We start from the raw sequence: 22,310 nt of genomic DNA on the forward strand, positions 1-22,310 counted from the left end.
GTTATTCTGAAAAGAAAGCATAAGAGAACATGAACCTCATCATAGAGTATAAGACAAAAGATAGGGTTCTCATAATGGCATATAATAATATCAATCCTAACAACGATATGATGTGGTATCTCGATACTAGATTTAACAACAACATGTGTGGGAACAAAAAGCTATTCAAAGAGATACGAGATGTTGAAAATGGACACATATCATTTTGTGATGCATCAAAAATTAAAGTTAAGGGCCAAGATAAAATGTATTTTTATCAAAAAGATGGCGAAGAAGGGTTGGTTGAGGGTATCTACAATGTGTCTGACTTAAAGAGTAACATTCTTAGTATGGAAAAACTCGTGAAGAAGGGTTACTCAATATTGATGAAAAATTGGATACTATAATTTAAAAAAACCCAAGGTCGATTAGTATCACGAGTCAAAATGGCCAAAAATCGCATGTCCAAGCCCGACTTGTGAAACTTGTAAAAAAATGTCTACAACTCTACATAGAGGACAAATTGGTATTGTGGAATCTAAATTTCGGTCACCTCCATTATGGTGAGCTAAAGGATTTATGTCACGACCCAATTTATTGAGCCGAAACCGGCGCTAGGGAACGGGAGTGGTAGCTCCGGAACCCGTAGCAAGCCTAAAACTACTATGAATTTTTCGCGAATTAAATATATTATTTTATATAAAATATTTTCAGAAAACCTTTTTAAACTTTATTATCATAAGTACCAAAACATCTTTACTACTTTCTGAAAATCATCGCGAATCATTATTATAGACTAGGGTCTTACCGAGCGACAACTCATGTCCAGCACTGCCCTGTCTCTAATCAACATCTTGACCAATTCCACTCATGGAAATTGGTTACCGAAATCAAACGGTTAAAATACGTTCTTTATAAACAATTATGATATATATATATACTTTTATCTCAAATCAGAGTTGCCCATTTAAATATACCGTTTGAATTTAAACCTGACATTACATACAGACATCTACCGACTACTGCAGCTCTACGAGGAAAACATCCTTTGACATACTCTTTCACTATCATAGACTTCCGGAAGAAGGAAAGGAAGTCCATCCTTTAAATCGCTTTGACCTGAAAGAAAGACTGTGAGGGGTCAGTATATGGGGATATACTGAGTGAGTTTATACATTTACTAATAAGTATCCATATAAAACATAAAGCGTAAAATAATGCAATAACGTTCAAACCTCATGTAGCCAAGTACAGGATCCGATTGAAACCTTAATCCTCAAACATATTAATAATCAATCAATCAACCCAATCATGAATATCAGTTGCGAGTACAACTCGCTGGTGGCCCAGCCACTAGATACGGGGACTTCCAGGCTACACCGTAGCCGAGTTCACTCTGCGTATCGAAATCATAACCCAATCGTAAATTTCATATTCATCATCAGCTCCCAGCTGAGTTATATCAAAACTGGTGATCACACAGTCCTATTGTCGCCCAATAGGTAGCACGTTCCATCGGATCAATACTGGTTTCAAATTAAGCGTATGCACAATTCATATATAAAACTTCGCATATAAAAACATGCAATTCAAAACATAAAGCAATATAAAACAATTGCTTGAATAAATACTTTAAAAGCAAATTGTATAAACTCACTGAAAACGCTTATCCAAAATACGTCGGGGCTTTAGAACGTCAAGCTTCCCGAACTACTGGTCCAGCTGCTTCTTGCCTCGCCGGATCTAAAACCAATTTTTTAAAACATTTGACTGATATCAGAATCCTATTCTAAGATTAACTCTAGACTCGAGACACGACACGCTAAACTTATTAGCAGTTGTGCTCCTCACGCAATATTCCGAGAAATGGTTTCTAACTCGTTTATGAATCGTATCTCTTCCCGAATCCATTCTCATGTATTGGTCCAAATTTCACTTTTTCAAAGTCCATAGGTCAAAACCAAGCTGAAATACATCGCGTCGGATCTCGGAATGCATTCCCCATCTCAAAAATGGGTTTGGCATTCCCCATCTGAAGGAACCGTATGAAACGAGCGAGAGTAAGAAACGAAAGAAATGAAAGTGATGGTTTCTGGATGATTCCTTCAGCTGAAGGAATTATATATTCTGGCTAATTTGCACTTTGGTCCTTGAACTCTTTAACTTAAACCAATTCTCTATTAAACTTAACGATTACTTAAACTCAATTACGTGCGTATTATTTATATTCAAATAAATAATACGATTCTAAAACTATTATTTCCCATCAATAATCCTCTAATTTCTATTCTTGAGGCTTAATTGGCTAATTTTCATTTTAGCCCTTAAACTTCTTAAAATTTGCAAATTAACCCAAAACGCATCCGCGTCCAAATTTTGAAAGGTCTCTGATTGACTCGAGACTTTTACCTTAATTATTATAAAATATTTCGCGGACCTTGGCGAAATAATTCTTATCTCGAGATTTATAGTTTATTTTATATTAATTTCCGAAGTTATTTTCTTAATTCCCACCAATCCGCGCAATAATTATTATTCTTTATTCCCGATATAATTTAATTAAATCCTTCTTAATTTAATTTATTGGAATTCACGACACGTGGCACGACTTAATTATTCTAAAATATTTGGGGTATTACAATTTAGCTAAAAAGCACATGATCCATGGACAAGACATGGACTACACCACCAAATTTTTTGAATGGTGTTTGCTCAGCAAGCAAAGAAGGACCTTATTTCTAAAAAAAGGCAGAATATCGTGCAGAAAAAAATCTCGAGTTAATACACACCAAAAAATGTGGTCCAATCACACCTAAGACATTTAGAAAAGGATGTATTTTATCACTTTCATTGATGATTATACAAGAAAAATGTGAGTGTATTTTTTATAAGAAATCTGAGAAATTTAAGGTGTTCAAGAAATTCAAGTGTTAGTTGAGAAAATGATCGAGTCTTACCAAACTAGATGAGATATAAAATTATTGTCTTGTGTTTTCTGTTCTTGGCTAGTTGTTGAAGATGTAGCTATTACGAATGGTTTTGGGGCTGCCAATGAGATAATAAAATTATTTTCTCCTATTTCACGATATATTTGTATCTTTCTATCAAAAGCCTGTGCATAGTTCATTGTTGTCACCAAGTTTGAAGGATTTTGCATTTCCACGTCGACTCATAATGCTTCTATCAAACCTGCAGTAAACATCTCTACATGTTAGTCTGAACGAACTGAAGTTGCTCTTGCAATGAGGGTTTTAAATTGACTTTAATATTTTTCCAGCATTCTTACTTGTTTGAGATTGATCAGCTCTCCTAGTGGGTTGCTGCTTAATGGAGGTCCAAATATTAAAACAAAATAGGATTTAAATTGTTCCTATGCAATCTCCGGCTCATCTTGTTCAAGTTTGCAAAACCATAATTGAGCTTCACCTGCCATGTGGAAGGCTGTCAAACTCTCTCTCTCTCTCTCCCTGTCTCTCGTCAGTCTTTATCTTGAAGAAGAATTGTTCAGAACTATATAACCATCCTATAGAGTCTTCTTTCCCATTGTATGAGGGAAACTACAGTTTAGAAAATCTTACTGTAAAAGATGTTCCAATTTTTTTATTGGTTGCCTGTTTAAGTTTTGGCTATTATTTTCTAACACAACTTCATTATCCCGTGTCTTTTCTTTGTCTGGAAATTGTAGCTCCACCATCAGTTTTATTGCCTTGACAATCTCGCGTAATTCGCAAATCTCTTGACCCACTTTCTAATTGGATTCCACCATTCTCATTTTTAAATCTTCGACTTTGGTTAACAATTGGTTATGATCATCCATGACGATCGGCTCTGATACCAGATTGTTATGGTCCCGTGAATAGGATCTCTTCACGGGTCTGTTCACCGAGAAATATGCTAGATTTCCTTTATTTCCATCTTTCTTCGAGCGACCTATTATTAATGAAAAAAAAGGACTTCTCTTTCCAAATTTTAATTGAGATTATTGATGATTTTATTCCAAATTCCTTCTCTTAAATAGAGAAGAATATGTTCCTTATTATAATAGGTAATCCAAAAGAGTCCTTATTAGAATAAGTATTTATAAGAATCATTTTCTAATTATAAAACATATACTATCACTAAATAAGAAATAAATAAAACTACTTCCTAAATAAGTCTGAGACTTACATTTCTTTGCTAATTAGTAGAATAACTAAGTATTTAAACGACCTAATTATTTAAAAACCACCCACCTTTAACAATTCCTCTCAATAAATCATCTTTTTTTTTGAAATTTAGGGTCGCGGTGAACATAAAAATCTAAACAAGGATACAACTGAATTTTTTTCTAAGTCAAGATATAAATGCAAAAAGTATTAAAGGTGAGTGGTTTTTAAGTAGTTAAGCCTATTTAAACTAAAAGATAGGAATTTATTATGACAACTTATAATTATCATAACATCAATTGAGAAATCAAAGTGAAATGTTGTTGTAATCTATAAATCGATTTAGCCCTTAATCGATATTCAATCTCGTGTATTCTTAGTATAAGAAGGAAGAAATATGAAAATTGCATGATAAGAATGCATATACGATTTTGTAACGAAATCGAGTTTCTATACGATTGATTGAGGTATTGAGAGGAATTGTAATTACAATTTATTAAACGATTTGGTCATTGAGCGGAATTGAATTTTGTATATTTTTTGAAGGAAAATTGATGTGAATGAGGGATATGAGATGGTATAATAACTTTATAAAATGAGGTTAATTTGTGACTGTTTGAGTTTATTTTGGGGAGTTACATGAAATAGAGTTTGAATGCCTCCAGAAAACTAGCACACTGTAGTAAAATGACGATTTCTCCCATTTAATTATTTAGTCTTGATAAAAAAAGGATATAGTGCTTCCAAAAAGGTATATCTAAAATTGGATAGAGAGAACGAATAACAAGCGTAGGAAAAAGTATGTCATCGCCCACTGATTGGTGCACCAAGTCTATAAATAGACCTAATGACTGAAAGAAATGAGTATAAGCTCACCTCTTATGCTTTCACGCCATAAACCCGAAAATCATGTCTTTAATCCTAATCTCTTGTCGAAACACCTCAAGAACATCAATATGATTTCATATACAACTATAAGGCTTGCATCTAAAGTACTAATATACAAATGGTTTTTGGAAATTTTGAAGTAGGATCAGGGGCGGAGCCAGGATTGTTATACAAGAGGGGTCGATCACATTCATTAGTAAAAACAAAATATTAAAAAAAATAAACCAATAATTGGCAAATATTTAAAATTCAAACTAATAATTAAAATACAGAATGTCTCTCTTTCAGATCGCGGAAATCGTCAATGAGCGAATCTAATTCAAATTGTTTTGCAATTTCTTTTTCTATATACACTAGCAAACAATCCGAAAGATATTCATCCTCCATCTTATTACGAAGCATAGTCTTGAATATATTCATAGCTGAAAAGGACCGCTCCGTAGTGGCTGTAGAAACTGAAAGCGTGAGAATAAGAGTTACAATTTTGTACACCAGAGGATACATTTCATATTTTCTAGTTTTCACCATCCATTGACACAAGTCAGATATAGTTGATAATGACTCAAAATCAGGAAGCAATAGCAAATGACTAAAATGCTCAAATTGTACCCTTAATTGCATCATCTCGTACTCCTCAAAATCTCGCGGGTAGAACTTTTGCACCAACTTGCAAATGTCATCAACTCTGAATTTTGTGCGCTTCTCTCTTGGATCTAAAGCTGAACAAAGAGTAAGCAACTCCACTGTATGATCATTGAACTTATTATTCAATTCCTGCAACTGAGAATCGATCACTGCATTAAAAATATCAACTTTATAATGATGTTCTACTGTAAACTTATCTTGTTGATGGCGAGCCCTTCCTCTTCGTGCAACATAAATAACACTAAAATCTGGCACAAGTATATTAACAGCTTCACAAAAAGATTTAGTCGTTAAAACTAATTCTTCCCATCCATCTTCTCTTAATTTTTGAATAAGCAACTTAGTAGATGAAACAAGATGAAGTGCATTTAAGATATCTTGAGACTGAAGTTGTAGAGCTTGACAAAGTAAATTAGATATCTCTAAAAAATTTCTCATGAGATGCAAAATGAAAACGAATTCAAAAGAAGTTAGCACCTCATATGCAGCATCTGCATCTCCACGCCGAGCAGAAGTAGTTCCATCATCAATAATATTTAACAGAACTTCACATGTTGCGCTAAACATCTTAATCAAACTAGAGATTGATTTCAAGTGAGAACTCCAACGAGTATCCCCGGCCCTTTGCAAAGCCCCAATTTGGTTAAGCCCTTTTCCACTTTCAAGTTCTTCAATCTCTAACAAATGAGCAATATTTGCAGCATGAGCAGCTTTAAGTTGGTCATTACGCTTACATGAGGCTCCGACAATATTAATGATGAAGTTCAATTGAGTGAAAAATTGATGAATAGGAATGACTTCTTTTGATGCAGCAACTAAGGCTAATTGTAATCGATGCGCCAAACAGTGAACGTAATAAGCATAATGACATTCATTTGAAACCAAAGCTTGTAACTCTTTCCATTCCCCACGCATATTGCTTGCACTATCATAACCTTGGCCTCGAATACTTTGAATATCAAGATTATGATGACAAAGGACAGAAAAAATACCTTCTTTTAATGTTGATGCAGCGGTGTCCTTAACATGCACAAGCCCAAAAAATCGCTCTCTCACGTAGCCATCCTAGTCAACATATCTCAATACAATTGACATTTGCTCCCTTTTTGACTGGTCTCTAACTTCATCAACAATGATACAAAATTTTGCATCACCAATCTCTTCACGAATTGCATCTTTTAATTTAGCTGCCAACACTTGCAAAATTTCTTTTTGAATTGTTGGTGATGTGTATGAAGCATTTCTTGGAGCTTTATTCACAACTTCTGCTACTCTGTCATTATAAGAACACATAAGATTTAGTAACTCCAAAAAATTTCCACGATTGATTGATGTTTTAGACTCATCATGCCCTCTAAAAGGACATCCTTGAAATGCAAGCCACAAGGTTGCTTCAATTGAAGCTTTCAATCGAAGTCTATTCTCTATAATTTCTTGAGAACTAAACTTTTGAAAGCTATGGGTAATATGTAAAGCTTGATTCATTAGATTCGCACATGCCTTTTCTGCATTTCGATAAGGAGAAGTGATATCTTTCCCAACATGTGCAAGTAATGCACAATTTTTACCATCCTCCACTTTTTTCCATGATATAAATACATTTACAGTAAATGCATCTGATCCTGAAGGTCCATCCTTTTTGTGAAACAAGTAACATGGTAAACAAAATATAGCATCTTTATTAGGAGAATATTCAAACCATGACGGAAATAGATGAAACCATGATTGTTGAAAGCTGCGACCACGTTTTTCACCAGATTTAGGATATTGAGAAAGCTTACATTGATAAGCGCCTGCTTTAATATAAGCTCTACGGATCTCGTCATGCTTGTTTGGAGTATATTGCCATATTTGGGGGCGTAATCCTGGATCACGTTCCATAGAACTCACATCGAATGATTCTATCAGTTCAACTCTTAAATTTTTTTTAAGACGTTCATGCGGGTTAGAAGGACCTGACTGCCCAATAACTGTTGAAATTTCAGCACTTTCCCTTTTATAAAATGCATCAATTGTAGATGATTTTCCCATCTGCAAAAATTAAATCACGTTCCATAGAACTCACATCGAATGATTCTATCAGTTCAACTCTTAAAATTTTTTTAAGACGTTCATGCGGGTTAGAAGGACCTGACTGCCCAATAACTGTTGAAATTTCAGCACTTTCCCTTTTATAAAATGCATCAATTGTAGATGATTTTCCCATCTGCAAAAATTAAATACAAAAAACCCAACCATAATTTAATCACTAATATATCCTTTCGCACCATATACTAAATACTTCATTTTCAGAAAAATGGTTTTTTTATGTCGTAAATTTCATCTTACACCAGCTAAATTGGAATCTTATAAACATCTAAAACCAAAATATTAAATTATAGAAAAAATAGAAAACAAAATCAACAACTATAAATGCTATAATAATTGAAAATTATGCAGAAGTTAAAGGAACCCAGAAAAGTGAAAAGCATACCTTGATGACGAATTAATTTTTTGGAGAAGGTTAGAGAGACCTTTTGCATATTTGTGAAATACCAAAAGAAATTAGATATATTTAATCTAAGAGTTTGAACATGGATTTTGGCCCAATAATGATAACATATTTTAAAAAAAAATGGAAGGGGCCAATATGTAATGTGGAGAAAATTACCAAAAAATTACAAACACGGGGAATTCTTTCTCCAATGTCAACTTTCCATTATCTTTACATTTTCTAACCTTTTATGTTTTACTTTTAATGACTTAACTTTTAAAATAATTTCATATTTTAACCTTCTCTATCTCTGCTACTGTACACCAACCGGCGAACGTATAACTGTTGGCGTATGGTTGTAACTGGACAACACTTACTCTGAGAGAATTCAACGACGATCGGCTAATGCATAGACACTAGTGGTTATAGATCGGATTGTTGCTTGTTCGTCGGCGACAATAACACATCACAATAACGTCGTCAGTCCGTCAAAGGCAGCACCGCATACTGAGTTTGGAAACCAGAGAAACGAATAAAGAATGCTTTAATCTTTAAGCTATTTCGATCTTAAGCAAAACCCATGAAATCTGTGGTAATTCTACACATTCTGTAAAGCTTTTCTTAATTGAGAATAGTATTTTGAAGGTTGACGAAGAAAAATTGGTTGACAAAAAAAAATTGGTATCTAGAGCCTAGAGATGGGTTTTGTGGAGATTATAAGTTATTATATGGCTTGTGGTGTAAGCTGGTTTGTTTTATTTGATTAGAGGGGATATAATATGTTAGTGTACTGAGAATATTATGCACAACATGAATATATGTAATGAAGCCCAAATCTATGGCTAAGGATTTTTCTAGTATTGTGAAGGAGGTATTTGTCGAATAGTATGTTGGCATTTCTAGGTTTTTCAATTTGTGGCTGGAATAAATGCTAAACAAGAACTTCATTAAACAAATAAATCTTATGACCCTATTTCGCTTGTTTACTGCTTTAATTTAAACCATGTTATTAAATTATGATCCAATTTTCTTTAGTAACTTATTTCACTTGTCTTTTGTTGAGAATAAGCAATTCATAATAAGTTGTTTGGTGATGCATATAAGTTGTTTGATAGAATGTCTGAGAGAGATTTGGTTTTATTTTGGAATACTATTATCTCTAGATATGTACAAAATGAGTTAGCTAAATGGTTCCTAGAATGTTTGAGGAATGACATAGGCCTGATTTCGCGGAGCTATTTTGATGCGAAAAAAGTTGTAATTTGATTGTAAAAAGTTTAAAATACTTCGTTTTACTTTAAAATTCTGAGATGTAGAATATTATAATTCTTTAGAAATTATACGACTGTTGGCAAATAATCGCAAGTGTACGATATCGTGCAAGTAATGTAACTTGGAAGACCAAGTATCGATCCCACAGAGACAATGAACTTAATCACTAATTTCAAATATTCTTTAATCAGCTAGCTAGAAAAATTAATAGAATTTTGTAATTTAATTAAACTAATATAAACTAAAAACAAATAATAAAATATGATTTAAAACAATTAGATTAAAAAGATCAAGAATTGATAATCCCAAATAAATAAGTAAAATAATGGAATAAGATTTTTTAGTGATTTTATCGCGAATCGAGCTATTGTAAAGCACCGAATCCCGCCCTATCAAGTCTCAAAGATCCGAATAAAATCACAACCTAATTAACTAACCAATTATTAACTCGCTGTCACGATATTAAAACTGAATTAAATAATCAAATTATAATTATGAAGCAAACTCAATGATTACCTAAATTCCAACCCGCTCTCACGGCGTTTTCCTCTAAGTTCTTTAATTATATATGTCTATTTAATTAACAATCTCTCAATTAGTTAACTAAACACAAACTCATGAACTAAGTAGCTAATTTAATCCAAGCAATAAGATTAATAATTAAGACACGAATTAACACTAATCTATCCAATTCAAGTAATTACCAATTTATAAGTTCATATCAACCCTCGAACAAGGGTTTTAGTTACTCATATTAAAACTGAAACCAAACAAGAAGGATGATGAAGAAGAAAGCATAATTAAACAATAAATACCGGAGTTGTCAATTTCGGAAAGAATCGTCTTGATTAAGCTTGAAATCTTCAACAATCGTCTTGCAGAAACTAATTATAAACTACTTATAAACTGCTGGAAAAAACTAAACTAAAAACTATTTAATAAAAACTAAATTATAACTAATGTAATCTAATGTCTAATTTATTGATTGATTTCTAACTAATGCTATTACAATGCCTTTATATAGTGGAGGTAGTCCATGAATAATAAAATAACTCCAAATACAAGTCGGAATTGGATTAGGAGTTGCGTTGAAGTTGAAATAGGAGAAGAATCCAATTCGGACACTGATTCAGCCCTTTTTCGCATGTCTCGTTCGAGAAAATGCATGTCTCGTTCGAGACATGATTTAATTTGAAGTTTCGATGCTTTTTTCGTTCGAAAAACAACTCTCTGTGAGCAAAATTCAAAGGTCTCGTTCGAGACCTTAAATTTTCGTTCGAGACCCAATTCCAACTGCACAACTGCTAACTTCAAAACTTCATAACTCGATGTAGAAAACTCCAAATGAGTCGGTTCTTGAACCGCTGGAAAGCTTAAGATGTCTACTTTATTTCTTATGCATAACATAAAGTCATTTGAAGTCATTAACTGCTACAAAATTGCCAATGAATGCGTCGGGATCAGATTTTCATGTTTGCAAATGTGCTTTCTTCATTCCTAAACTTCACGACTTCGATCTAATCCATGATTCATACTCTTTAAGCTCAAAGCGCTCCATAATCACTAAATAATCCTTGAAACACTAACACACACCATAAAGCATAAAAAAATACTAAATAATGTATGAATAATACGATAAAAGCGATTAAAGATGCGTAGAAACTACTCGAAATATAGGAGTAATTTTACTCCTATCAACGACGCATCTATATTATTTTTGAGATGTATCTTATCTGTTCATTAGATGTATCTGAAATGTATTATTTTTATAATTTTGTATGTATTATATTATATCTATTAATCTATTTTTACTTACCGATTTTACTCTCCTATTTTGCAGTTTGATGATTTCATTAATATTTTTTTGCAAAAAGTTTAGTCTATTTTCTTTATTTTGAAGAATGTAGCTGAGCTAGTTCTGAAACGTATCTGTGATGTTTCTGAGATGTATCTGAAATGTTTTTAAAATATACATGATTTGTTTATGAGATGTATCCGAATTATTTCTGAGATTTAATTTGTTATGTAAATTAGAAAAATATACATATTTACATTTTTGATATAAACTTATATGTGTAAAATTAACTTCAACTGATGATAAATTTAATGAAGGCATTATATAGTTATTTGTTCAATTTATTATATAAATACATATTGGATACATCAATGATACATTGTATATACACTATTGATATATTGTAGACAAATCGCTGATACATCATAAATACACAACTGATATAGTATAAATACATATTTATATCTTTTTTTATTACTTTAACGAAATAAATTTTATAGATGCACTATAAATTATAACTTTTAAAATCATATGCTCTTATTAACAACATATTGTTTGATTTGTCTTAAACTTTTAGCTATCTCTAACTAAAATTTAAATTGGTTCAGTTTTTATGTATACATATTCGATACATCAGGGATACATTATATATACAATATTAATACATTGCTGATACACCATTTATTATAACTTACAGAAACAGTCTCCAGCTCATAATAATTATTTTTAACAAATAGATTTTAAAGAAACTGGTACATTGTAGATACATCGCTGATACATTATTTTCAATGAACAAAAGTAATTCACATATCCCTATTTAAAGAACCCATTATGACAAAACCACATCCTCAACTAATCCAAGTTTCTTGATTTTTGGAGATCTGAAACAGATTTATCCAATAATAAAAATTCAGTACAATTGCCTAATTAGTGAAATTGGCTGATTAATTAACCAAATAAAATCATAAATACTGAAATTGAGCTGCAAATATGTTTTGATACATCAACGATATATAAAAGATACAGAAATGATACTTCTTTAAATAATTCTGATATGCTGACACGCGCTGACGCGTGACTAACACGCTTTTCTGACACGCGTGTCAGACGCGTTACTGACGCGTTTTTACACCTGTTGACAGCTGTTTAACATGTTTCTTAACTTTTCTTTTACTTTTAAATGTGCCATGTGTCTATTATTTAGTGGTTGGTTAGAAAATGTAAACTTTCTCTTTATTTTGTCATGAATGTAAAGAATTTGGGTTTTGGCTATTTGTATAATATTTGATATATTTTGGAATATTTTTGTTTTTTTCTCTGTAATGTGGGCTTTATAATTTTCTAATTTAAAAAATTTCAACATTATTTTTTTTATAAAAAAAAAGTTAGGAGGGGTCAGGACCTCTCCCAAGCAAGCTGTGCCTCCGTCCCTGAGTAGGATGACCGAACGTCGAGGAAATTAACATTTTCTATGAAGTTTTTCGGACTGGTTGTGATAAATGGAGTTATAAACATCGCTGAGGTAACAATTGGGTATTTGAATCGTTAGTTTATAATATAGGTGAATTTTAAAGGTTAGGACCAAAATTCTATGTTAGGATTTCGCGCTGATTCATGATTTTAACATTACAAAACTATTATGGCTAGATTGGATTTTTCATACGTCACACAAAGTGAATTTAAATTTGCTTCCGTTATACTTTTATTTTCATTCTCTGGCATAACATCATTCAATTAAGGACCATAACTTTAAAATAATATTTAAAAGGCATATGGTACAAAAAAAACCCTTCAATTTATCAAAATAACACATAATTTATTTAATTTTTTGGGCCAATTAGGCCTTCAACGTTTTTAACTAGTGAAAATGAATCCCCCACTTAAAGAAATCATTGAAAATAACCAAAAATGTGAAGGGTTAAGTGTCAAAAAAAAAGTGTCAATGCTCTTTTTAAAAATTTTAAGTTTTTTGCAATTTTTAGAAATGCTGAGGGTCTATATAATAATAAAAAAAGATTTATGTGCTCTTTTTAAATAATCTAATTTTTTTTGTATCTTTAACCTAATTATAAAAAACCAAAAAAATTGAAATTGATTACTAAAGACTTTTAGATGGATTTTTCTAATTAAAAGTTAAATTATACATTTTGGCCAACAAAATTTTTTGTTCTTTAAATCTGGCAAAAAAAACTAAGATTAAGTTTATGATTTTGAAAAGAAAACACCTAAATTTTACAATTGGCTCGTTTTACTTTCTTAAATGAGATGACAAACAAATAACTAAAGCATTCTATACAAATTGGAGCTGGTGTGACGAAAAATTATTGAATAATTTGAAGGTGAAGGGATAAAATTTCAAAGGAGCCAAAATATTAAATTTAGAATTTTTGTCTTTAAAAACCACAAGTTTTGCTTTAATTAATGTTTTGTGCTAAGTTTAGAAGATATAAAATCTATAAAGGTTCATTTCTCTCTTATTTTTGTGCAAAATATCAATTACGTACAAGTTCGTGGTTTTGGAGAAAAACAACTTATAATTTTGTTTATTTACCTTTTTACTAAGGTTGCAAAATATAATTGGAGCAATTAGGATTAAGATGATAATAAATTATTAAAATATTTAAAGCTGAAGGGATAAAATGAGTTAAAATTTCTATTTTAAAAATGTTTTCTTTCAAAATACAAAATTTTAGGAGATGTTTGTTCAAAACTACAAATTTAGACTTACTTAATCTTTTGTTTTAAGTTGAAAGGGAAAATTGAACCTTTTTTGATATGTAATTGAACAAAGGATTACTTTACCCCTTTGTGGCATAAAGTTTTAAAAAAGTTAAAAGTAAGAAAAAAAGAATTATTTATACTCTAAATTTGGCAAAATGAGGTCAAAAACACACTCCCCACCCTCACCTAAGAGAGAGAGTGAGACACACTCTCTGATTTTAATAATGGTTTTTCTTCAAGGTAGTTTTTAATAACAAAAGGTTTAAAATGCTCTTAATTTTTGTTTAACATTTTAAATTAATACATAATAATTTTTACAAAGTAATTTAATCCTTTTAATTTAAAACTTTACATATCAAATTAACTCCATAATTTAACAAATAATAATTTTTTTATTTAATTTCTATTAATTATCAATAAATTTTTAAAAACCAAAAAAATACCTAAAACGATTTATGAAAAAGACTAAACCTTTCGCTGGAAAAAAATAAAAAAATTCGATAAGCCAAAGAATCGAGCATCTCGAAACAAACCCATCTAGGTCTATTCATCATGAACGCGAGGAGCAGCTCCTCGCCAAAACGAGGAGTAGAGGAGCAACAACTCCTTTCTTCGGAGAGGAGGCTCCTCCTCCTCCTCACTGGAGCTGAAAAAAATTCAATTTTTTTTAAAAAAGGTTCAAAAAAACACCTAGATTAATTAAAGTTTAATTATAATTAATTAGTATTTAAATATAATTAATTAAAAATTCACTCTCGAATTAAGGTGGCACGTCAGTTTTTTGACCCGGTTTTGATAAGTTCAGAATATAAGTGATCCGATTTTCTATTTTTGGACGTTTTTGATATTTTGTGGCAAGTAAGGAGGTAAAGTGATCCTTTCTTCATATATAATTAAGAACTGTTGTTGATATTTTGGCTCTCCTCTATCCAGAACGGCTCTATGCCACTGCTTTTAAACTAAGCATCCATTTACAAACTCTTCTCATTTTCCTCTTCCAACAAAAGAAACCCATCAATGGCATATAAATGTTCTTCTTCTCGCCTTACCCCCTCTGCCCCTTTCTTTAGCCATGTCTCCAACAAACGTGAACCATTTTCTTTCTTCTACAAACCACCCACGAGCAATATCATCCCCTGCTGCACCACATATGATTCTCCCTCCTCCTCCTCCTCATCGTCGTCGCCGGCAGCCTCCTATAACCCTCTTAATCGCAGGCCGTTCGGTGGAGCTTCTTCTCCTGAAATTTCCCGCCACTGGGTTGAAGCTGATCAACCAAATGCATACCAAGGTCTTTTTTTGCTTCAGAAAGATCCGTCCTGGTTTTTGTAGCTCTTTGATTGCAAGTCACTAACTCTTTGAAATCTAATTAGTATTTGTATTTTTTGATTTAGGTGAACGGTTTACTGTTGTGTCATATAATATATTAGCAGACAGAAATGCTTTGAAACACAAGGATTTGTACACAGATGTTAACCCTCTTTATCTGAAGTGGGCACATAGGAAAAAGCTTATTTGTGATGAATTAATTGGATTAAACCCTGATATCATTTGTTTGCAAGTAAGCCGTTTGTTTCAGAATTTTTGATTGTTTTTTTACTTGTGTCATGCTACTAGTTGAAATTATGGATGCTATTCCTTATGGTAGGAGGTGGATAAGTATTTTGATTTATTGATGGTTATGGAGAAAGCTGGATATGCTGGTACTTTCAAGGTTAGCATTTCCTTGATTGATTTGTTTCGGTTATCGATGGTTTGTGTGCAGATTATTTTCGGGGTGATTAAACTAGTTACTTGTGGTGGCAGGGACGAACAGGAGGTAATGTTGATGGTTGCGCCATGTTCTGGAAAGCTGATAAGTAAGGAAACTATGGCTTATGTTTATTTGTCGCTCGTAAGTTACTTTGTTTTTCTGAAAGAGTTCTTGCTCCGAATTAGATTGCGTTTATTAGAAGGAGAAAGCATTGAATTCAAGGCACTTGGTCTTCGGGATAATGTTGCCCAACTCTCTGTTTTTGAGGTAGTTATTTAGAAACTTCCACTAGGTACTGTTATATTTTAAGTAGTATGGGAAAGAGATGTCTTGGTAATACCTCAAGTCATACTATGATCTCGATTGACATACCAACAAATCCTACTCGTGTTAAGGTAAGTTGCGTATTCCATTCCGTACCCATACCACGACATGGAATGTACTAGTTCCTGGTAACTAAAGGCTTGTTACTATGCGTAGAACTTGCAAGTTGCAATAGAGAGTAACAGTGTTTTACTATATTGGCTAATTCTAATGCTTTGCGAAGCTTATTACTGTGCAAACAATTTCTGTTATGTGCTGTCTTGAGTAATTAATTGATGATAGTATTACATGAAAAAGGAAAATGTTCTATCTTTGGCATGCTACATTCTTGTTATCTTTGCATCATTGTCCGTCTCCTACGTAATGTTCAATGAGCATCCTGGCCGGTCTATCAACTAATGCTGCTTCTAAGTCTCATATATCATATTCTGTAAATTTTAGTATTGCTTTCTTTCTGTGCCTGACTTCATTTCATACAGGTAGACTTGCAAAGCTGAACCAAGAAGATTATTGGTTGGTAACATCCATGTGCTTTATAACCCGAGTCGAGGAGAAGTTAAATTAGGTCAAGTAAGTAGTTCTCTTATGTCAATATTTCACTTTGTGCACAAATTTATTATGATTTACCTTTCCTAGTATACATAGCTTAAATGATGTCAATAAAAGTCAACTCCCTTTATGCAAACTAAGTATTTCTGCATGTGTGTTTGTCGGATAGCTACTGCATAAATTTTTATATGTGCTAATACAGAGTCGCTGAGAATTGAACAATATGTAGAAATGCCATTAGTGATAACCTTTTGGTTAAACTTTGGCTACTTGACATCTGAAGATGCACATTCTTAATGCTGAGTTGTTTGATCTGTAGATTCGTAATCTTTTGTCAAGGGCGCAGATCCTTGCAGAGAAATGGGGTGATGTACCAGTAATTCTTGCTGGTGATTTCAATAGTACTCCTAAGGTACAGCAGTACCATAAGTTCATTTCTTTTTCCAATGCTTGTTGCTGTGTGTTCAGAATTAAATCGGGGTACACTTGATAATTAGCCTAAAGTCTGTTCTTATTCTTGACAGAGTCCAATATACGAGTTCTTTGCTTCATCTGAGGTGAAAATATTTTTCATGTTGTCTAATCAATTTGAATTGTTTTGACTGTGGAACATTATCATTTTTAAAAACTGTATGCGGAATCAGAAATAAGTAGTGAATTTTATGTATGTAATTGAGGTTAGGTATGCTATCTATATATGCAGCTAGATGTAATGTTATACAGCAGAAGAGAGATGTCTGGACAAAGGAATTGTCACCCTCCCCAAGTTTTTGGTGTTGAGAAAGAAATGAGCAATCCGTTATCTTTGATGGAAGGGTATTTCTTTTTCACTTCTCTTTACTTTGGTGGTGCCCTTTCTCATTAAGGTTCTCGCTGAGACGTTGAATAGTAATTTGTTACCAGTGGCTGGTCCAATCTGAAAAGAAAGGAGAATGAAAAATTCTTGTGAGATCAGGAATTGATCGATCCAGAACAGACTGACCAGAATTTCAACCGATTAAACCAGTAAAAAACCAGTATTCCATGAAATAAATGAATAAAATGGATTTTTTAACAGATTTGTTGGACCAGCAGATTGAACCTATCCAACCAGTTGGATTGTGAACCTGATGTCTTTTCTGGTCGGCCACTGGTTAAGTTTTTAAAACACTGGATACATGAGCTTCCTTATTTCCTATTGCAGTCACAGCTATATGTACGGAATAAAATGCATGCTGAAAACATTTTTTTATGGTGGCAAAAGAAAATCCTTAAGATGCCACCTTACTGTATAGATTCTTTTTTCTTGTTCTCTCTTTACTAAGTAGCAGTACTGTAAAGAAAGTAAAAGAAAGGACGGAAAACAAGTACAACGACAACGGAAATTTCATTTTGTAATTTGCACCTTCATATAATGGAATTTCTAACACTTGGTTTAGAGACCTGTCTCTTAAAAAGATAGGGGTTAAACATATATCTTAGAATTTTTTGTATGGTTTGACACTTGACCATCTCGAGTTTAGGATTGAAATGCTGCAGTTCTGAATTTTCTTGTTTTTGATTGCCTATTGTCACTATTCTCGCTCTTTGTCGAGGCCGCTGCTTGTAACAGAATGCCTATTGATGCAGCTTGTAGCCACTGCACATGCACATGCACATTTAATCCCTTTAGTAACAAATTGAAAAGTACTAAAGTTCTTTCCATTTCAGATTTCTGAACTGCTGGAGTGACGAGGAGCTTAAAACTGCAACTGGCGACAGCAACTATAATTTAGTTACACATGCTTTGAAGCTTAAGAGCTCCTATGCCACAGTCAAGGTGAGCTTCCATCCTGCAATGTTGTGCGGAAATACTGAAGTAGAAGACAGAACAATACTTTTGCCAATAATAGATAGATTATTAATGATATAAAATTTCAGAATTTTAAAAAAAAATTCCGGAAAAAGATACGAAATGATAAAATGTAGAGCTCGCAACATAACCACCATGTTACCGTTTAATCGCTCAAGAGTGCTTCTTCCTCTATGCAAAGTTGCTTAAAGAAAATGCGGATTATAAATTTAAAATACAAAAATATTTTCAGGGATCTACAAGAACAAGGGATTTAACTGGAGAACCAGTAGCAACTTCCTACCACTCAAAATTTCTTGGCACGGTTGACTATCTATGGTAACTGTCTTGCTTCCAAAAGTCACTTTAATAGTGTTGATGTTGTTTATTAGTGATAGAACTATGAGATCTGTTGTATGGAACACAGGTATTCAGATGGTGTTGTACCTATTCGAGTTCTGGACACTTTATCATTTGATATACTCAGGAAGACAGGAGGCCTTCCATCCAAGGTAAGCACTCCCTTTTTGCCAGGGTGAATTCACTGTCAGAATTCCGAATTGACTCAAAAAATAAAATTGATCAAATGTTGAGCTCGAGTTCGAGCTACTCGATTTTCAATTCGGATTCGAATTCGAGTATTAAGATGTTCGGCTTGATAAACTTGTGATCCTAATTGATTTTTGATTGATTTACCCTTTATTAATCCTTATAACTTCAAATGTTTATGATAATATTCTTATTTTTATACTAAAAATTAATTTTAAAATATTTATAATAATCGACTCGAGTTGAACTTGACCTTCAATTATTCTTCCGATCTCCAAGCTCGATCTCCTAATAAAACTCGATTGAGTTTTGAATCAAGTTTCGAATTTTGAGTCTCAAATATTAGAATAAGTCGAGTTCGAGATTTATAGTGTTCATGTCTCGACTGGATTATATCCCTATGCTGCTATGCATGGGACTTGAAATTTAGTAGGGAAAAGTTGAAAAATACTTGATTTTGTTAAAATATTCTCAAAAATACTTATGTTCATTTTTATTTGCGGACAATACTTACAAAAGAAAATAAATTGCATCTAGCACTTGATTTAATAAAAACATTTAACCTAACACTTAAAATCTTATTTCTCTAAACCCTAAACCATACTAAACCCTAAACCCTAAATCATGCTAAATCCTAAACTCTAAACCCTAAACCATGCTAAACCCTAAACCCTAAATCATGCTAAAGCTTATATCCTAAATGCTAAACCCTAAACCCTAAATCATGCTAAACCCTAAACCCTAAATCATACTAAACCCTATATCCTAAACCCTAAATCATGCTAAATCCTAACCCTAAAATCATAAAACTCTAAAATCTTAAAATCTAAATTCTTAATCTTAAAAAAATGGAGTTAAATGTTGGATGAATAAAAAAATAGAGTTAAATGTTGGATGAAATAAAAGGTTTGGTTAAGTGTTGAATGAAATAAAAAGGTGAAATCAAGTGCTGGATGAAATAAAAAGGTGGAATCAAGTGCTAGATGAAATAAAAAGATGGGATCAAGTGTTAACAGAAAAAAAAAAAAAGATACTCAAATATTTTTGGAATTATTTTTGATAATTAAGTGCTGAGTGTAATTTTCTCTATTTAGTATCATATGTCTAAATTACATTTTCCTTACAAGAAGCTAAAATATGATTTAGATCGATTACTTGGTTATATTAATGTATATGAAAATAACATGAATTTGTTGATTTTACAGGAGCTGGGAAGCGACCACTTGGCTTTGGTTTCTGAGTTTGTGTTTATTCCCGGCGCCAGCGAAGGCAGCCACCTCATCACTGACGAATTGACCTGAAGTTTACATTATTAAGTGAAATTTTAATTATAAATTCTTTTTAACACAATGAGTTTTTTTAGAGGAATTTACACCATTTATCAAAAAAATAAAAATAATTTAAAAAATACCTATTGACTTTTTTCATTTACAAAATTCTAGTTGATTTAAAAAGAGAGAATTAGCTAATTACCTAGATTAGAAAAATATTAACATTTAATAACCCTAAAATTTTAACTTGATTTACATACCCCAAGCGTGTCAACCATTTATTTTTTTACTCTGCTCTTTATTTTTTATACTCCACTTATACCTAACACACTTTATTCAAAGTTTCTTCTTCTTCTATTTTTTCTTCTTCTTCTTCTATTCTCAGCTCATTTAAAGAGAAAAAAAAACAACAAATCAACAATTCAATTTAAAATCTTCAGCTCATAACAATTCAACAAATTGATTTCTCTAATTCTATCATTACTTTTTAAAAATTTATTGTGACTTTCAAATTTAATTTCGATCCGCTCGAATTTTTAATTTCTAATCAAATAGCTTCAAATTTCACTTCGAATTCAAATTTAACGATCATAACTTTCTTAAAAAAACAAAGAAAACTGTAAATTATTAATTTATTTGTTCTCATTAAAAATCTATTAAAATAGGTTTCAAACGGTTTCAAGTATAGTTTCAATTACGGTTTCAAACCGTTTACAAAGGTTTCAAACAGTCTAAAACAGTTTCTAAAAAACGCTTTTAAACAGTCTAAAAAATAACAGTTTCAAACAGTTTCAAAAAACAGTTTCGAACAGTATAAAACAGTTTACAAAGGTCTCAAACTGTTTAAAACAGATTCTAAAAAATACTTTTCAATAGTTTATAAAATAACAGTTTCAAATAGTATCAAACAGTTTCAAACCGTTTACATAAAAAATAACAGTTTCAAAAAAACAGTTTCAAACCGTTTACAAAGGTTTCAAACAGTATAAAACAGTTGCAAACCGTTTCCAAAGATCTCAAGCAGTCTAAAACAGTTTCTAAAAAACACTTTCAAACAGTTTAAAAAATAACAGTTTCAAACAGTATAAAACAGTTTCAAACCGTTTACAAAGATTTCGAACAGTATAAAACAGTTTCGAGAAAACAGTTTCAAACGATTTCTAAAATTAATTTAAAACATTTGAAAACCATGTCAAAATATCATTAATGAAAAACATTACGATTTTTTCAAAAAAAGTTGTAAAAAATTCCAAAAAACGATGCTAAAATAATTTAAAACAACCTAGAAAGAAAAAAGTGGAAGAAGAAGAAGAAGAAGAAGAACTTTCTCATCTATCACCATCATATTATCTCTTAAACTCTTTTTTTATTCAAATTTCTTTGTCTTGGAGTTCATTTGTATAATGTGGAAAATAAAAAAAGCAGATTTAAGAAAAACGAAGAAAAAAAAAGTTGCAGAGGAAAGAAGAAGAAGAAGAAGAAGAAGAAGAAGAAGAAGAGAGAAAAAAAATGAGAAGGAAAAAGAGAAAAAGGAGAGAGAAAAGAAAAAAACGAAAAAAGAAAGAAGAAAGAGGAAAGAGGAAAGAGAAAAAGGAGAGAGAAAAAAAAGGAAAATGAGATATGCATGTGTTTAAAAGGAGAGTAAAAATACAAATAAGTTATTTTGCTAATTGAGGTACAACTAAAAATAATAAAAAAATAGAGTAAAAAAGTAAATTTTTGAAATTGAGGTATTTAGAACAAATAAGTTAAAAAAAGGAGTGTTTTGTGCAAATTCCTCATTTAAAAATAGTTACAAAAATAGCAAAAACTAAAGGCAAAATCCATACGGAGGCCCCTCTACTTTACCATTTTGACTTAGTAAGCCTTTATCTCAAAATTCGTCACTGATGGATCCCTTTACTTTCATTATTGACATGTTCAGACCCTCACGTGAATGGAAAGTGGCAAGTGATATTTTGGCTTTTCTCTTAGTCGTAGCTTTTAGTGTGCCGCCTTGAGCGTGTCATTTCTTGTGCGAAAGCTTTAAGTAAAGGTTTTTGCCACTTTTTGTGACTATAATATACATACTATTCAAAAAAAAAAAATCCTTCATGTATGATTTTTTTTTTCTTTTTCTATTCTATATTCAAGAAT

The 22,310-nt window shown here is 31.9% G+C and overlaps 2 protein-coding genes across 4 annotated transcripts; one reads left to right on the forward strand and one right to left on the reverse strand.

The window, feature by feature from the left end:
- Positions 1-3,083: 3,083 nt before the first annotated feature.
- LOC126687539 (uncharacterized) lies at positions 3,084-9,027 on the reverse strand. The gene is made up of 8 exons (XM_050382100.1): positions 8,922-9,027; positions 8,639-8,696; positions 8,430-8,532; positions 7,804-7,863; positions 6,780-7,688; positions 5,283-6,722; positions 3,406-3,536; positions 3,084-3,168 (listed from the first exon to the last, which is right to left on the reverse strand). The coding sequence occupies exons 1-8, from the start codon at positions 9,025-9,027 to the stop codon at positions 3,084-3,086; spliced, it is 2,892 nt and encodes a 963-aa protein (XP_050238057.1).
- Positions 9,028-14,851: 5,824 nt separating this feature from the next.
- On the forward strand, positions 14,852-20,330 carry LOC126688379 (carbon catabolite repressor protein 4 homolog 3). Of its 3 annotated transcripts, XM_050383049.2 has the most exons (13): positions 14,852-15,209; positions 15,313-15,479; positions 15,567-15,632; positions 15,725-15,777; positions 15,857-15,938; positions 16,479-16,565; positions 16,864-16,956; positions 17,069-17,101; positions 17,248-17,360; positions 18,234-18,342; positions 18,608-18,693; positions 18,782-18,866; positions 20,109-20,330. In XM_050383049.2, the coding sequence occupies exons 1-13, from the start codon at positions 14,936-14,938 to the stop codon at positions 20,202-20,204; spliced, it is 1,344 nt and encodes a 447-aa protein (XP_050239006.1). In that variant the 5' UTR covers positions 14,852-14,935; the 3' UTR covers positions 20,205-20,330. The 3 variants fall into 3 exon arrangements, with proteins under 3 accessions (XP_050239006.1, XP_050239007.1, XP_050239008.1); XM_050383050.2 differs by lacking the exon at positions 17,069-17,101; XM_050383051.2 differs by lacking the exons at positions 15,313-15,479; positions 15,567-15,632 and having other exon boundaries at positions 14,856-15,209.
- The last annotated feature ends 1,980 nt before the right edge of the window (positions 20,331-22,310 follow it).

The sequence above is a fragment of the Mercurialis annua genome, linkage group LG6, assembly GCF_937616625.2.
Source record: "Mercurialis annua linkage group LG6, ddMerAnnu1.2, whole genome shotgun sequence".
Classification (NCBI taxonomy): Eukaryota; Viridiplantae; Streptophyta; class Magnoliopsida; order Malpighiales; family Euphorbiaceae; genus Mercurialis; species Mercurialis annua.

Excerpts from the sequence above, each read along its gene's own strand:
- LOC126687539 (XM_050382100.1), bottom strand. The coding sequence starts at position 9,027 with ATGCCAACATACTATTCGACAAATACCTCCTTCACAATACTAGAAAAA. Across the intron at positions 7,689-7,803 it reads AAAGTGCTGAAATTTCAACA|ATGGGAAAATCATCTACAAT; the intron begins GTTATTGGGCAG and ends TAATTTTTGCAG. Across the intron at positions 3,537-5,282 it reads ATCTGAAAGAGAGACATTCT|TTTCCCTCATACAATGGGAA; the intron begins GTATTTTAATTA and ends TCTAAACTGTAG.
- LOC126688379 (XM_050383049.2), top strand. The coding sequence starts at position 14,936 with ATGGCATATAAATGTTCTTCTTCTCGCCTTACCCCCTCTGCCCCTTTC. Across the intron at positions 15,480-15,566 it reads CTGATATCATTTGTTTGCAA|GAGGTGGATAAGTATTTTGA; the intron begins GTAAGCCGTTTG and ends TCCTTATGGTAG. Across the intron at positions 16,957-17,068 it reads ATTTCAATAGTACTCCTAAG|AGTCCAATATACGAGTTCTT; the intron begins GTACAGCAGTAC and ends TATTCTTGACAG.